Source organism: Dipteris shenzhenensis, chromosome 5 (genome assembly GCF_047967505.1).
Source record: "Dipteris shenzhenensis isolate YYH24624 ecotype China chromosome 5, Dip_SZ_1.0, whole genome shotgun sequence".
Taxonomy (NCBI): Eukaryota; Viridiplantae; Streptophyta; class Polypodiopsida; order Gleicheniales; family Dipteridaceae; genus Dipteris; species Dipteris shenzhenensis.
This window is the reverse complement of record NC_141600.1, coordinates 7,482,322-7,498,263: the sequence shown is the minus strand read 5'-3', so window position 1 is coordinate 7,498,263 and position 15,942 is coordinate 7,482,322. Positions and strand designations below refer to the sequence as shown.

General features: G+C 44.5%; 1 protein-coding gene across 2 annotated transcripts in view; it reads right to left on the bottom strand.

The window, feature by feature from the left end:
* Positions 1 to 13,376, bottom strand: part of LOC147901566 (putative protein phosphatase 2C 4) — a 78,239-nt gene extending 64,863 nt beyond the window's left edge. For both annotated transcript variants that reach the window (XM_087374330.1, XM_087374331.1), the window contains exon 1: positions 10,552 to 13,376. In XM_087374330.1, the coding sequence (XP_087230456.1) occupies positions 10,552 to 12,726 (2,175 nt within the window). In that variant the 5' untranslated portion in view covers positions 12,727 to 13,376. The remainder of the gene's footprint in view (positions 1 to 10,551) is intronic.
* Positions 13,377 to 15,942: the final 2,566 nt, after the last annotated feature.

Sequence of the window (15,942 nt, the reverse complement as noted above, 5' to 3'; positions counted from 1 at the left end):
AGGCTCAATCCAAAGGCATTCTCTTTTCCGAGTGCAATTCCATTGTCTGTCCAGATGCAATCACACTACACCCCAGTTGCACTCTCTTTAAGTGGTTTCCAGATGGCATTCACAAAGCTTTTCAAAGCTCTAAAATAAAATCAGCAAAGTACCCAACCAAAGAATGACTCATGAGCACTGCCTGGGCACATGTGAGCCAAGAAAGAGGCGGCACACGAGGCCAACCAATAGCTTATGGCAAAAAGAAATTGCAACAGCAAAATCACAACTCACCTAGAAACTTGAACCAAGTCCTAGAAACTTGAACCAAGTCCTCAATCGCCAAGAGGACGTAGTAGCCAATGCCTAATTGCATTCTCAGCCAAAGAGGAGTGCAAAGGCATGAAGAAAGAGCATTTACAAGAGCCGACCAGCAAGAATTCCACTGAAAAATGTGAAAAGAAGCACTTCTGTCGCGAAGAAATGAGAGTTCTTGGGCTCAAAAGAAGCGTGCTTCAGAGAGGAATGCATTGAGAAGGCTTTGGAGAAGTTTCATCGCCGGAAAGTCCTCCAAAACCGAGAAAAACCAGTCAACCAGCGCGTGGGACCACTCGAAATTCAACAGAAGCTGTAGCTTTGCAAGAGGAGAGGCCCAGGAGGCGGTAGAAGCAAAAAGGTCCAGAAAAAGCCACTTTTGCAAATTCGACCAACAAAAGAAGTGCTCAGCTCTACCCGTTCTACCAAACGCACGGAGGGAAAAGCATATCACTATGAAGGGGAGGAAGCCATCGGGCCAAACGGAAGTCGAGGAATCCAAACGGGTGAGGAGTTATGAAGAAAAACGGAATTCAGCTGAAGGAGGCTGAAAAACCAGTCCAAAATCTCAACAAAGAGAGAAGATGAGAGAGAAACCACACATGTGAAGTTTAGAAGGCCCAAGAAGGTCCAGGAATGGCAAAGGAGCATGTAGAAGGCACTAGAGCCACCTGGAACTCTAGGGGGGCCACTGAAGGTACATGGCTCTCTAGGGGGCCCATTAAAAATGCCACATCATCATTTCCCAACAACCACTCTTTTAATTCCTTGGAATGCCTTTGGACCTAGGGATTGATTACGCTTATGTGCTAGATACCATGCCGCGTTTAATTACACATTATTAAGCCCATGCTTGGACTTTTAAAACCAAAGTTGTCACGGTCTTGTAGTACATTAAAGTACTTAGAATTTCACGCCCCCGTGACATACCCCTCTCTTGAAACAACAAACCACAGTTTGCTGCCCCAAAACACAAGAGTGAGCATGAAATATAGCATAAAAGAGTATACAAGAAAGCCGCAGCTATAGTATACAGAGACAATGAAAATATGGCTAGGAGAGGCATGCATCCATCCATATACACTGCTCAAAATCTATGTGATCCTCGGCGATCAATAGTCAAGATGCATCAATATCATGAAGTCTCACAGCAGAAATATTGTCAGCTCAGTATCTCGGATGAAACATACAGTGTCATCAAGCGACCTCATGAAATCACGGTGAGCCCGTCTGTACTAAGGGAGTGGAGGTGCTACCCCCCTCTCGAACACCAGGTAATGCTCCAGACGCTCGCTCTGCTGAACTACCTGTAGGAGCCCGGACCGCAGTCGGCTCTAATTGGAAAGCATCAAGGTAAAGCTGCAATATCCCAGGTGAATCTGCCAGTTCACCTTCCTCCATCCATTTCACATCAAGTGATGGGTAATTTTGAAATTTTACCAAGTAGCGACGGATAACTTTACCCTTGAGCTTTCTATCTCTGTGTGCCAGAATCTGCTCTAGGACCAGAAGTTCATCATGTTCTTCCACTTCAGGCTGCACCTCATCAGGTAAATCCTCGAGAATATCTCCATGATATTGCTTTAATAAGCTCACATGAAAGGCATTATGTATCTTCCAATGCGGAGGCAACTTCAGCCTGTAAGCTACCTCGTTTATCTTTTCAGAAACCTGGAAAGGACCATAGTAACGCATGTTCAGCTTTGTGTACAACCTTTCCTTGCCTTTCTTATTTTTCAGCCTTGCCTTCTGAAAATGCAGCAAAACCCAATCACATTCTGTGAATACCAATTCCCTGCGGTGCTTATCTACTGCTCTTTTCTGCTTGTCCTGACTTCTTTGCAAGGCATATTTGATCTTCTTGTAAGCCTCTTCAAGGCTTTCCACAAAACATCAGCTTTGAAGATTTTCTCTTTTGTATGCAAAATGGGAGGTATCTTCCTGGCACCTTCCACTATTTCAAAAGGTGCTTTACCTGTGGATGTGTGCACCGTATTATGGTGCATTATTGTAAGCATATTCCAGCAAAGGCAAATAATGCTCCCATTTGCTTTTGTGGTCTGAGACATAGCATTTAAACATATCCAAGATGGTAGAGTTTTCCTGCTCCGATTGTCCATCAGACTGAGGGTGAAAAGATGACGAAAAATTCAGCGTAGTGCCCATATTTTCAAATAGCCCTCTCAACAGAGGCTGGGCATCCTCAGATCTCTATCACTGATTATGGATTCAGGCATCCCATGATACTTGAAGACATGCTGCGGAAACAATTTGGCCATTTGATCTGCTGTAATTTTCTTTCTTACTGGCACAAAGTGGGCTTGTTTGCTAAACCTGCAAATTATTGTCCACAATCCATCATGTCCAGTAGGAGTACGTGGAAGATCAAACACAAAATCCATAGCTATGCTTTGCCATGGTCTATCCGGAATTGGCAAAGGGTGTAACAACCCAAGTGCCTTCTGCATGTCAAACTTTACTTTCTGACAAACCATGCATGTTCTCACATATTCTTCCACATCTTTCCTTAAAGATGGCCAATAAAAGTATTGCTCCACTGCTGTAATTGTTGCTGTAATTCCCCTATATCCTGCATATGAAGGAGCATGACTTTCCATTATGACTTTCTATCGCATCTGATCCGTGACACAGAGTCGTCCATGCATCAAAATGAAACCCTCTTTCAACATATAGTGATCATGCCTTTGACCATCAGAAAGCTGATCATAAATAGTTGAAAAATCAGCATCATTAACATATTGATCTTTCATCACATCTAACACTTGTTGTAGCTGAAACACTGGGTTTCTTGGAGACTGCTTCAGGCTATGGTTTCCTGGAAAGTGCATCAGCCGACATTTTTGTTACCCGGCACAACAATTTGAAAATGAAACATTGAGAGGAAGTCAGCCCATCTCATGTGCTTTTCAGATAATTTTCTCTGCATGAGAAAATATCTAAGTGACTGATGATATGTTTGCACATAAAAATCAGCTCCAAGAAGGCAATGTTTCCATGTGGTCAAAGCATGTATCACTGCTACCATTTCCTTCTCGTATATCTGCAAGTATAATTCAGCATGTTTGAGAACTCTACTCTCATATGCAACCACTCTGCCATCCTGCATCAAAGTGCCTCCTATGCTGTTCCCACATGCATCACAAGTTACAGCAAAGGGTTTTATGAGATCTTGCAAGATAATAACGGGTTCAAAACACAACTTTTGCTTCAGCTCTTCAAAAGCTGCATTTTCCTTTGGTCCCTACCGAAACGGTACAGCTTTCTTTTGTAAAGCATGCAAGGGAGAAGCAATTTCTGCAAAGTACTTTATAAACCTCCGATAGTATGAACACAACCCAAGAAAGCTTCTGACTTCATGCAGATTTTTCAAAATTGGCCAACTCCTTATGGCCTCAACTTTTGCAGGATCCATCTTGACTCCATCCTTACTATATGACCGAGAAAATGAATCTCATGCATAAAGAACTCACTTTTCTTGATGTTTATTAATAGCTTGTGTCTTTTCAACTCTTGAAACACAATAGTGAGGTGTTTCCTATGCTCCTGCTCATTTTTAGAGAACACAATGATGTCATCGAAGAAAGTGCCCACAAACTTTCTGTGTGCTCTAAAAATTCTATCCATCATTCTATTAAAAGTGGCAGGTGCATTAGTCAAACCAAAAGGCATCACAAGAAACCTATATAAGCCAAATGAAGTGCGGAAGGCAGTCTTGTAGACATCTTCAGGCCGTATCCTTATCTGATGGTATCCACTTTTAAGGTCAATACGACTGAACATTGAGGAACCTTCCAACCGATCCAATATATCATCAATGCGTGGAATTGGGAAACCGTTCTTAGTTGTGACTTTATTCAAAGCCCTATAATCAATACACATTCTCCAACTGCCATCCTTCTTTTGCACAAGCAACACAGGGAAACAGTAAGGAGAATTACTTGGCTGTATTAATTCCTTTTCCAAGAGTTCCTTCACTTGTGACATTATCTCTTCCTGTTGTGCCTTACTGACACGATAGGGAGGTATATTAGGCGGTGAGCTTCCTGGAATTATATCAATTTGATGATCCTCGGGCCTCTTGGGAGGTAATTCTTGAGGAAGTGCATCTGAGAAACAATCCTAAAAATCTGAAATAAAAGCAGCCCTTTCTCTATCTAAAGCAGAAAGAGTAGAACCTTCCTGAACCGGTTGGCTGTCCTCTTTGTCAAAAATCAAGTACGCTGAAATATGACGCTTTATTACATTGGAATACAAGAAGCTGAAACTACAGGGATGGACTCCCCTTTCAACTTTACATCAAGTACATGATTTTTGCCTCTATGAGTTAAAGAAATCTTCTTGTTTCTCATCTGCACATCAACCCCCACCCTGTACATCCAAGGCATCCCAAGCAAAGCATCACACTCTGGCAAAGGCATAATGTTGAAGTCCTCTGCATCTTGATATCCCTGAATATGCATCCTCAACTTGCCAATGATAGAAGTTAAGTGTGTTGAGTTCAGGGTTGGCCATATCACACATGCCGGATGGCCCCATTTCCTCAAGCTTGATGCCAAGCCTTCCTGCCATATCAGGAGTTATGAAATTCGCCTTTGCCCCAGAATCAAAGAAAAACAAACAATTCTGATTTCTGATTTTTCCCCATGCTCTGCACATCTCAATCTTTTTCGTTTCCTCTTCATCATGTGCATGTGGCAAACTCCCAATCACATCTGGAAGAAGTCCTGCGGAAGGTTTAGGTCTTTTGCCCTTCCGATCAGCCTGTTTATCACCATTCTTATCATCATCTGACCTGTCTCTTTTCTTGGATAGGCAATCATAAGAGCGGTGTCCCTCTCCTTTGCATATAAAACATTTGTTTTGCTCCATGAGTGACTTTTTCTCTTCATCAGATAACTTGGTACGGGGCTGTTTATTAGGCTGTCCACGCCTTTGACCAGCTTTGAATTGGGCTTTTCCTCCCTTTTGAAACGGTCGTTTGCCATAATTTTTATTTTCAGATTTGATGTCCTTATCCTGGTGTTTGGCAGCCCGTTTGTTGTCTTCTTTCTTGCTGTCCATAAAGCCCAAATTCTTCTCCTGCATCCATGCATATGCTGTCCTTGCATTCTCAATTAATTGAGTCATAGAACCCACCTTGGTTTTGATGCAATAATCACGTAGCTCACTAGGCAATCCACAACAGTACCTCTCTATTTGCTCTTTCAAAGAAACATGCCTATAAGAGCTCAATGGCAGCAAAACATCCCAAAACCTCTGGGTGTAATCATCAAGATTATTGCAAAGTTTGTATGACAAGTCATGCCAGTGTGAAAGTACTTCAACTTCAAAAGTTGGAGTAAGCCAAGTAGAAGAGAACACTTGCTTAAATTCCAGCCAAGTAGCAGGTGCATCTCCATGAAGCATAAGGTTGGTGTACCACTTAAGTGCATTGCCTTTTAAAAATGTGGCGACCTTCCTCATCTTGGATGCTTCTGTAAACAAACCCCCAAGAAATGCAGCATCAAACTGTTGAAGGAATGTGAGGGCTTTGTACATGTCCTGTACTCCATTATGTGTATCAAACCTGACATGAGAACCACCATCCTTAATTTCTTTATATACATTTGATATTGGCTGTCCAAAAGATGGCTGTATATTTGCAGCATTCCCTTCACTAGGGAGAGCCATGCTTGGCTGAACATTAGGCATGGGAGCATATGCTGTGGCTTGCATGACTGGCTGCATTCCCACATGGTCATACATGGCTTGCTTTCTATGCCCAATTGGCGGTGAAATCAACATAGCATCAAAGATAGAATCTGTACCAAAATATTCAGGTTGCTGCCTCAAATATGGCTGAGGTGGTTAAGCCACATTTATGGACTGCACATTATTATTTTGAGGAGTAGAAATACCAAACCAAGGCCTTGTGCTGGCTGCTCATACTGTTGCACTGGCTGTACTTTTTGTACCTCTTTCTCAAGTGCTCTTTTGGGTGATCCCTCTCTCTTGGAAGTCACTTTCTGAGTCATTTTTGATGGCTGTCCATTTCACGCCCCCGTGACAATTATCTCACAAATCTGAAATACAGCCAACTTGAACAATTGCCATTGCCCACAAACAAAATTTAGAGCATATAACTTCACAGCATAGCATCACTGAACCATTTAAGACAAGGGAGCTCAACCAAACCAATGACCTTAGAAATTGAAACCACTCTAATAGCACTAGGAGTTGCACTTATTGGACATGAAATCATAGATACCTTTTGGGCATTAACTAAGGCCCCTAGCCTGGTACCCTAGGCTAAATTCAGTGACAGTTAGTTTATACACTTCACCATCATAACCCAAATCTTGTAAGCGTCGGAGGAGGCGGGCTCTCGGGACTGTGTCAAATGCTTTGCAAAAGTCCACAAAGCAATAGTAAACCCTCTGCTTCCATGCCCTTGCCTCCTCGATGATACACCTGAGTGTGAGGATGTGATCCATGGTCCCATGATCCCGCCAGATTCCAACCTGTCCTGCTGCAAGTCCTCGACACTCTGCGAATCGACTGACCTCGGAATCAAGCACTGATGCATAAATCTTGGACAAAATATGTTCAATCATAATGGTCATGTAGTTCTCCGGGCTCATGGGATCCCCTGCCTTGTGGATGGGTGAAATAGTGTTAAGGGTCCAGGTGGGTGGAAACCCCAAGCAAACCGCATTATTAAAGAGCTTTGCTAAGATCACGCTAAGAGATTAATCCCGTATGCAATGAACTCACCGCATAGCCCCTCATGATCCTTCGCTCGGCCATTATGAAGTTTCATTACGGCATCCTTCACTCCCCCTTAGTGAAGAGGGTGCAAGAAGTGGGGCGTGGTATATGTGAAGCCTAGACTGGCTGATTTGGGATGTCATATAATGTGTGTGTAGTTATGCCAGACCTGGGTGTTAGTGAGAGGTGAGGGGGACTCCCTCTAGAAATCTCCGCCAAAAGTCCTTAGAGTTGTTACTAAACAAAATGTTCAGTAGTTCCTCCTCATTCCGACGAATGAAATCTTGTCTCTTTCTACGTACCAGTCAACGATACTCGTGTAGTGTCTCTGGTTCACTCGGAAGATTGTTTTTGGCTACGAATCTCAGTTGACGGTGTCACGGGGACGTGGTGGGAGATCATTTGGGCTGCACTTTACGAGAGAGTCTCAAGCAGAGTTCGGGCAGGGTCAAGGTGGACAAACGAGATCATGAGCACTATTGGGGCAAATAAGAGAATCCTTTATCACCTACCCTGTTTGGCCTCTACATTGACGAGCTCGAGACCATGATGCAAATATAGGGGGGGATGGATGCTCTCTTGCTAGTACTCTGATCCAGATATTGCTGTATGCAGATGACGTGGCACTTTTATCTCCCTCAGCGGAGGGGCTCCAGAGACACCTTGACGCACTACAATCTTTTTGTGAGTCTCATGATTTGAAGGTCAACCTTGGTAAAACCAAGATTATGATCTTTAATACATCTCGAGCCGTCATGCACCAAGACCAATTCACGTTTGATGGGTCACCTGTTAAGATAGTTTCATCATACACGTATCTGGCGGTTGTCTTCTTCGAACCCATCTTCACTATGAGACCCGTGATGCAGGCTCGCCTAGGTAGGGGATATGCTTCATTGGCCAGACTAGAGAGACAATACTTCCGCTCGCACTTTCAGGATCCACGGACCAAGGGCCTCTACGTTCATTTCCATGGAAACGGCTCGGTAGTAGCTCAAGTGGATACAGTTGATCGGCTTCGTGTGAGTTCTTTTGGAGGTCGGGTGGAATGAACTGGTCGTGGACGCTGGGATATGCCTGGCCATTGAGTGCTGATTTTAAGGCAGCTACACACAAGATGATTTGCAGCGACCTCCCGTGAGCATAGTGCGCAGGATAGTAGGACAGTCTGCTTCGGTGGATTTTTGTTGGAGCTCGCTCGGTCCCAACCATGTCTGGAATGTGTGTAGTTGCAAGAGATCCTCACGGATTACGTGGTTGACCTCGTGTGCCAGGAGGGGAGAAAACGGATCATCCATACTGTACTGAAAGGAGGGAGTCTATCCATGTGGAGGCCTAGTCGCTGAAACCATCTCTTAGTGTGTGCATACCAGCATCTCTGATGCCCCCTGCTGAAAGTGCCATAGAGGAGGACAAAGCTAGCCAAGGTAGGCTGCTGCGCCCAAAAGTGTAATCCTTGTACTCCATGACTCGGTGCAGATACGTGATGACTTGAAATGCAGCATCTAGTTGTAATGGGGATTACCCAAACTTAGCCTGAATGATCTGGTGAGGAACGGGCGGCTTACTGCGAATCATCCGCGATAGCACGAGAACTTATAGCCACTCCACACAAGCCCACTATGTATCCAACAAGTCTGCCCCCCAACAAGGGCTCCCATACATCCCCGTTGGGCGGACCAAGGAGTCAAAAAGTAGCTACTTCTTTGGATCATCCAAGTACAATTACCCTTAACCTCGACAGATATTCTGCAAACCAAAGTGTAGAAGACTATGTCGCGACCTGTATAGGATTCCGAGAAGTTCCCTGGCTCTGACCATAATGTACCATTATAGTTCCAAATGGTACAGGTTAGGGTCTCGGCGATCTGAGCCTCATAGACCCCGCCTCCCTATGTGAGAGGGGGGGCTGATGCCCGACGGGGGCCTGTAAGAAGTCGTCGTTGAACCAATTTCTTTCATTGGTTCAAGGGATCCTCAACGAGACTCATTCTGAAGGGTCCGGATAGCAGTCTTTACGAAGCCGAGAAAATTTATGAGGCAGATCAGCAAGTCTTATCAGCAGATTACATAGTCTATTAAAGACCCGGATTGCCAATCCTATCAAACCCAAGGTAACAAGAATCCCATCTGTCCGGAGGGGAAGTCCTTGCACCAGCTTTCCTCCCTCTCACAGTTATGGACATGAGAGTGTCTTTCAGTTCAGCTCACACTTCTAGATTCATTAGATAGCTAGCAGGCTAGAGAGGAGAGGGTTGGGTAGAGGGGGGGGGGGGGAGAGAGAGAGAGAGAGTCTGTTACAGACCCACAAGATTATAATATCCCCACCAACATCATGAGCACCGAATGGTGGGTGCAAACCATAGTATGAACATATGCTCACACACATATTAACATATCCACACACTTGAGCATCCATTTATACACAGGTCTTCATCCTGAATTTCTGCCAGTGCTCCAAAGTGAAGCCGTGACAAAAATAGCATAAAGGAGAAGAGTGAACCCACGTTTTCGTCAAAGCTAAAACTGCCTGTGAAGATAAGACCATTTCATTTTGGTCTCCCCCACAAAAAAGCTGAACAATCGCTGTTAGGACAACTCACCTCTACAAGAGAAAGAGCTATAGCAATATCAGCAGGCCACAACTTGGACAATGAAGAATGATTCCAAATCACATTGCCCCAGAAAGTGGAGATGGCAATAGCAATGGAGATGGAGATTAGCAAACCGCTTAGTGTGATTAGATGCTAAGGAAGAACACAGCACCAAGCAAATCAAGGCAGGGAAAGGAAGGGGCGGAAAACTAGAGGGCTGGATAGAATTTGAACTATCAGCAGAATAAAGGAAAAAACGTGTGGAAAATCAAAAACTTTGAATGTCAATGTTAGTACTCCTGTGTTGACAAATATTCAGACCTAGAGTCCAAAATCACACGACTTTAAAAAACCTTAATATCAAAGTTGAATACCAAACAATATTCTCTTAGCCATAGAGATGCAACCATGGAGGACATGAGACATCTGCTCAAATAGTCCCCGCAACATCTTTAGCATACTTGTACTTAAAAGAGTTGTCCTTAGGCTGTTAAAGACCGACGGAATAACTGGTCCACCCCACACATTTAGACACATGCCAGAAACCTATACAGTTATGGAAAACCTCACCATGAATGTCCACCATAGCTATAGAACAGGATTCTGTTACAGGAAGAAATATGCCCCAGCTAAGTGTTGTCTCTGTTGGCTTGCATGTACTAAATTTCCAATCCACAATCCAGGGAAGGAGAGAGAGTGAAACCACTGATAATTAGTCAGAGTCCATTTATTGAGCAGTTCCTTGACACTTGTTGACCTTAGCTTCTAGAAGTTATCTAGAGCTTTAAAAATCATCGTCCATCACTATAGGGTTTTCAAGAGAAATTTCAAATTACCAGCCCGTCAAATTACAATGTACCTCATGTTAAACTAGGAAAATTACAGAAATTCTCACCTCTTCTACACTAGTACTGTGATCAGAAGAGAGCTGCAATGCACTTAGACAAAGACTTGTTGCAGGTGGTCCAGTACTGGAAGAAGTGTGAGAAGACTCGAAGGTTTCCAACTCTGTTGGGGTTTCCTCCATGATCCGTTCAAGGTCCTGCCGTAGCTGTGTGTCCCTTGCTCCGATTCTCTCTGAATCGTCCTGGGACACTGCAGGGTCTCTAGAACATGAAGAAAGAGCCTGAGGGTCAGCCTTCACTTGAGCTAATATGGCCCTGCTGTCGCCTACATTCATCACATACACATCTTCACCTTTCATGAGCATAACCAGGACGCAGGAACCCATCAGTGCCAATTCAGGTGTTTCTTCCATAGAATGGTCTGCCATTTGCAAATATGCTCTTTCAGTAGATTCTAGTGCACGCGCTAAAGCTCTGAGGACGCCGGTGTGATCAGCATTACCATTCTTGCATGGCTTGTCTGCACCATCCTCCGGCTTCTTTTGTCCTCGCCTATCTGGCTCCCATTCCATACCCCATGGAAAAAATCTCCCATGCCGTTCTTTACCTTTGAAAATTGCTTTTCTGAGTTTGAACTTCAGTAATGACTTTCCAGACCAGGTTTTCCTCTGCTTTTCTGGCCTTGAACTTTTAATTTTCGAGTAAGAGGTGAAACCCTCATCGTCCACCCTTTCTGCAAAATCATGATCTTCACATTGTACGTCCAGCTCTGAAGACTCAGCCGTCACATCCCGTTCACACCCATTTATAACACAAACCCCTTCCTGCTTGTCAAGTTGGCCATCGAGCTCCGCATTCTCGCTCACACAGTCAGGCCGAACATTTCCCACAGCCTTTGTGAACCCTGTGGCTTCCTCGCAAGTATTAGAATGCGTATCTAATTGTGTCGCATTTCGCTTGATCGCTCGAGAACCTGCTGCTACGTTCCTAGCTCCTTCGAGGCTACGTGGGCTGCAAATACTAGTTTCTCGATGACTCACGTCGTCCGTACCATCCCCGACGACCTCACCGCTGCTCTCGAATCCTTCGTTCAATCTTCCTGTTGCCCTTTGCTTTCTATCCCAAAGGAGACCCCGCAGTTCTCTGTAAATTTCTCGGTACAGGCGGCTCATCAGAAAATCAGGTGCATCAGGACCATTGAAACCGTCATATATACCCACAAAAAGCCATCCATTTTCCTCGGACAGGACGACATGTACCCGATCCTCTCCTGCCTTACCTTGTGCCCATTGAAGATTATGAGTCTCGCTTGACTCCAAATCTGATGAGGTGTAGCCAGAATCCAAAGGGTACTCGTTGTGAGTCATCCCCTCCCTCGACATGTCTTTAGCATGCCCCAATACAAGTCTAACGGGAGCGGTGAGAGATCTTTGAGTTCTGGCTAACGTTGCTGTCGTTTTAGAAAGACTTCTCGATAGAACTTTCTTCACGGGGTTGCCAAATGTCCTCACCAATTGTGCCAAAGACCTTCTCCTCCTCCTGAGATATGTCGCATAAGGACCGGCTAGCGGAGCAGAGAAAAGAGTCCGATCGGTGGCCTCTATAGGACCCGACATGCAGCCCCTCTCCAGGGGTCCCGACAAAAAGGCTCTTTCCAGAGGACCTGACATAAATCCTCTCTCGAGGGGTCCAGAGAGAAAACCCTTGTCTAAAGGACCAGAAGCCTGTCCAGATTGAGATCCAGTGATCGGTCCAGACTGAGAAAGTCCTCTCGGCACCGGTTGTAGAGGAAGGGAACTGAACGAAGATGTGCTTTCAAAAGCGGCAGCACGATCGTTGGGAACATTTGCAAAGGAGTTGAATTGCTCGTGATAGGCGATTGTGCGGGGAGTAGAGGTGTTGGCACTCACAGAAGCACCGGAGATGGATTTGAAAGAGGTTTCTGATAGATTTTTCAGTTTGTAGGAGTCGTCGGCAATGTCGGGGTTCAATCGGAAGGACCCGTTGCAGGGAGGCTCGGAATCAACAAGAGGGACAGCGATCGGTGCACCATCTTTGTCGCAGTGGGAGGGGCTGAGGTGAGGGGAATCCAAGACGGGCCGAACGTAGCAGAAAGAGTGGCCTAAACCCTCATCGAGAGGCTCCGAGAAAGATACTGCTATCTTCTCCCGGCCATGGATGCCTGGCACGAAGCAACCCACGACGCGGGAAGCGCTGTTGCCCATTGCATTCTACTCTCGTGCTTTCTGTGCGTGCATCGTCCGTTGTGGCAGCTCTCTCTACTGCATGCTCCTGCAAAACCTTATGCTTGCATGATCAATTCTTCTTCCTCCATAGGTCAGCGTTTGCTGTGATGTCGAACGCAAACCAACATATAAATACGCCCGTCGCCTGGGAAAAAATTTTACTGCTGTGTCTTCTGCAGGAGCCGAGCAACGAGGCAAGGCAGCCAGAGCCGATGGGGTGCTTAGTATATTCTCTGTACTGAAGAGGCGAACAATGAGGAGGTTTCTAACTGACAACGCGGATGCATGTTGCAATTCCTGCGCACCCAACTAGTAGCTATGTTGGGAGCTCGCTAGGACGATGATAGTATGAGGAACAGGTCGTGGGTGCTGTCAAGAGTTGAGATGGTGATGCTGGTGACTGTCTCACAGAGCTATGAGTAAGGATGTGGGAAGAGGCCCTTAGGCTGCGTGGGTGAGAGGCAGAGATAGGGGCACGGGAAAATCCCCAAAAACTCGAAAGCCTCAACATTTGAGTGGGAGCTGACTGTGGCAGGGCCACTTTGTGAACAAGCTAGTGTGTCTCGATTGGGGAGAAGGATGGCGACAGGAAAGGGTGGGAAGGAAGGGAAGGGAAGGGAAGGGCGCTCTCTCTCTCCCTGTGTCTTTGTGTCTTTGTCTGTGTATTATTGCAGCAGCGCGCCTGTGTCTGCCTGGTGGCTGTGTCTGTCGGTTACTTACTTTTACTTACTGTCCATGTTATTAGAGCTTAACTGGTGGTGAAGGTTTTGGGGTGTGGCGGACTCTGCAAGGCTCGTTGGGAGTACCTTTTGTGCTCTTGATCATGACGATGCCACCTCACCCTCCACCCCAAACACGCAACACCCTCCCTCTCCTGTCCAGTCACCTCCCTTGCCATCTCACGTCTCTCTCTCTCCTCTTTGTAACTCTCACCCCTCTTCATATCCATAGCCTCTTCGCGCGGGAGCCAAGCTGTCCATGTCCGCAACTCGTTTTTTTGCTAGCCCCTATTCAAGAGCAAGGGCTCAAGCAACAACCACACGCATGAACCCAAATTGAAATTCTTGATTTGCAAACCAAGTCTCTCACGTGAACATGCTCTAAATATTCACTAGTCAGTCTAACATAGACACATTAGCTTCCCTAAGACTCCACTCTGTGCATAAAGGGATTTCTAGGTTTATAGACCATTGAAACTTGTGACGTGCTATTGTAGGGAAGGTGGTTGATAGGTTAGAGATTTCATACAAAACTTTTTGACTTTTTCCTTATTTGTAATGGCTTACCATAACCTAAGTCTACTCCAACACATCCTCAAGGCTTGATTGACCACCTCACCAAGCAAAATAAAGCTCTACTAACTTTATTTCAGGCAAGGCAAAGAAAGTTCTACCATCTCTCCCAATCTCCCTTTCCTTTAGAAAGTTCTCCCTCCCTCTTGAACTTTTTACCATATCGCAAATCCAAGAAACCTTGTAAATGTAATCATCCTTCCTTGAAAAGGTAGTCCCAACCATGATTTCACAAACATGCAACAGGATTTAGTCAAAAATATGGAAATCCCTAGATTGTGTACTATTCGTGTATCTCCCTTGATCTACTTCCATAGGTATTAGAGCTTTTTCCACACACAGCGTGAAAGTTATTTTAAATTCTTAAATTTCTAGCTATTTGCTATTGATTCACTGGTGAGAGTGTGACATATTAAAGCTAGTCATTCTTTTGGATAAAGTTCTTTGAGAAAGAGCATGTGAGCATTTCCATAGAAGCACTTATCACGCACAACCATACCAAAAGTGCTCCTCAAGCCCACAAACACAAAGATAGCTTTGCTTTGCAATTTACCATGCAAACATTTAAAAATTTGTGTCTTTTCTTTTGTAAAAGAACTATCATGTCCTTGTTAGCACCTGAAGCTGAAGTATTATATTAAGCCTCTCTCCAACATTCCTACCTCTTGAAAATGATGTGATTTCTTAACTAGTGGATTGCATATCAAATCTAGTTGTTTAGTTCACAATGGCCTTAACTTTATCTTGTGTAAATGTTTAGAAGCCCCTATAATAGCCAATCAAAGATGGAATTTGACAATTTTCATGGTATTTCGTGGACACTTCACCTCGCAAAAAATGTTTTCAACAATGGAATGTAACACTCATTCAGCTTGTGCAAGGGCTATGGTTCGATGAGGAATTCAGTCCTTTTCTTTTCACATGTCCTTTAAGGAACTACCTAGTTCACACGATAATAAATCTATGGAATCGCCACTATTTTCAAGGCCTTTATGATATCATATAGCATGCATACTCATGCTAGACTCAAGAGTCTACCTATCTCCACTTCTTATTTTAGTGATTAAATTCTTGTGCATGAAAATCTTAAAGTTTGATTCTTTGTTGACCATTATACTTCTTTTTTATGAGACTATTGACTTTGTGTCTTATCATGCAAAGGATACAACCTTGCATACTAATTATGAGCTAGTTTTAAGGCCACTCATGTTCATCTTTCAAGCCAAAAGTTATCCCTTCGAACCAATATTTATGATAGCTCCTACAAAATCGCATGATGAAACAAAGTGAAGTATAATCCAGATGGGGTCATTGAAAGACTATGATAATGACTATGCCTAAGATCATGTGACCTAGTAAGTGAACCCAACCTCAACAACGTAAAGGGTGGTAGGATCCACTTAATTAAGCATACACAGTAAATTGACAAGTAAATATGCACCACAAAACAAATCATAGGGGAGCTAAAGCACTCCTACTCAGAAACAAGACACCGATTAGCCCCAAACGTTGGCGCCCCTTGCGATATTTATTTAACATTCATTTGAAGCCAAGCGGCTGATTACAAAGGTCTCTAGGAAGCTGTACCATAGACAAACAAACACCCACAGACTTCCCATCTAGCCCATCCCGTAATTCCCTACTCAACTTCAAACAGTGAACGGCATCCAATCACTAGACAATCCTGTATCCTCAACCAACCAAAGCATGCAACAGAGACCCCAATAGCATCCATTGTTAGAACCACTCCTGCAATCGCACAACCAAGTGCCCAACCAGCCAAAACAGCTGAACTCTGGTGCAATCAAACAACTAAACACTTCCCAATGGATTGCCTCAATCTATAGCCTTCCTGGCCACTGCCCTATTAGATATCAATGCTCCACTCTCGTTAACTACGTGG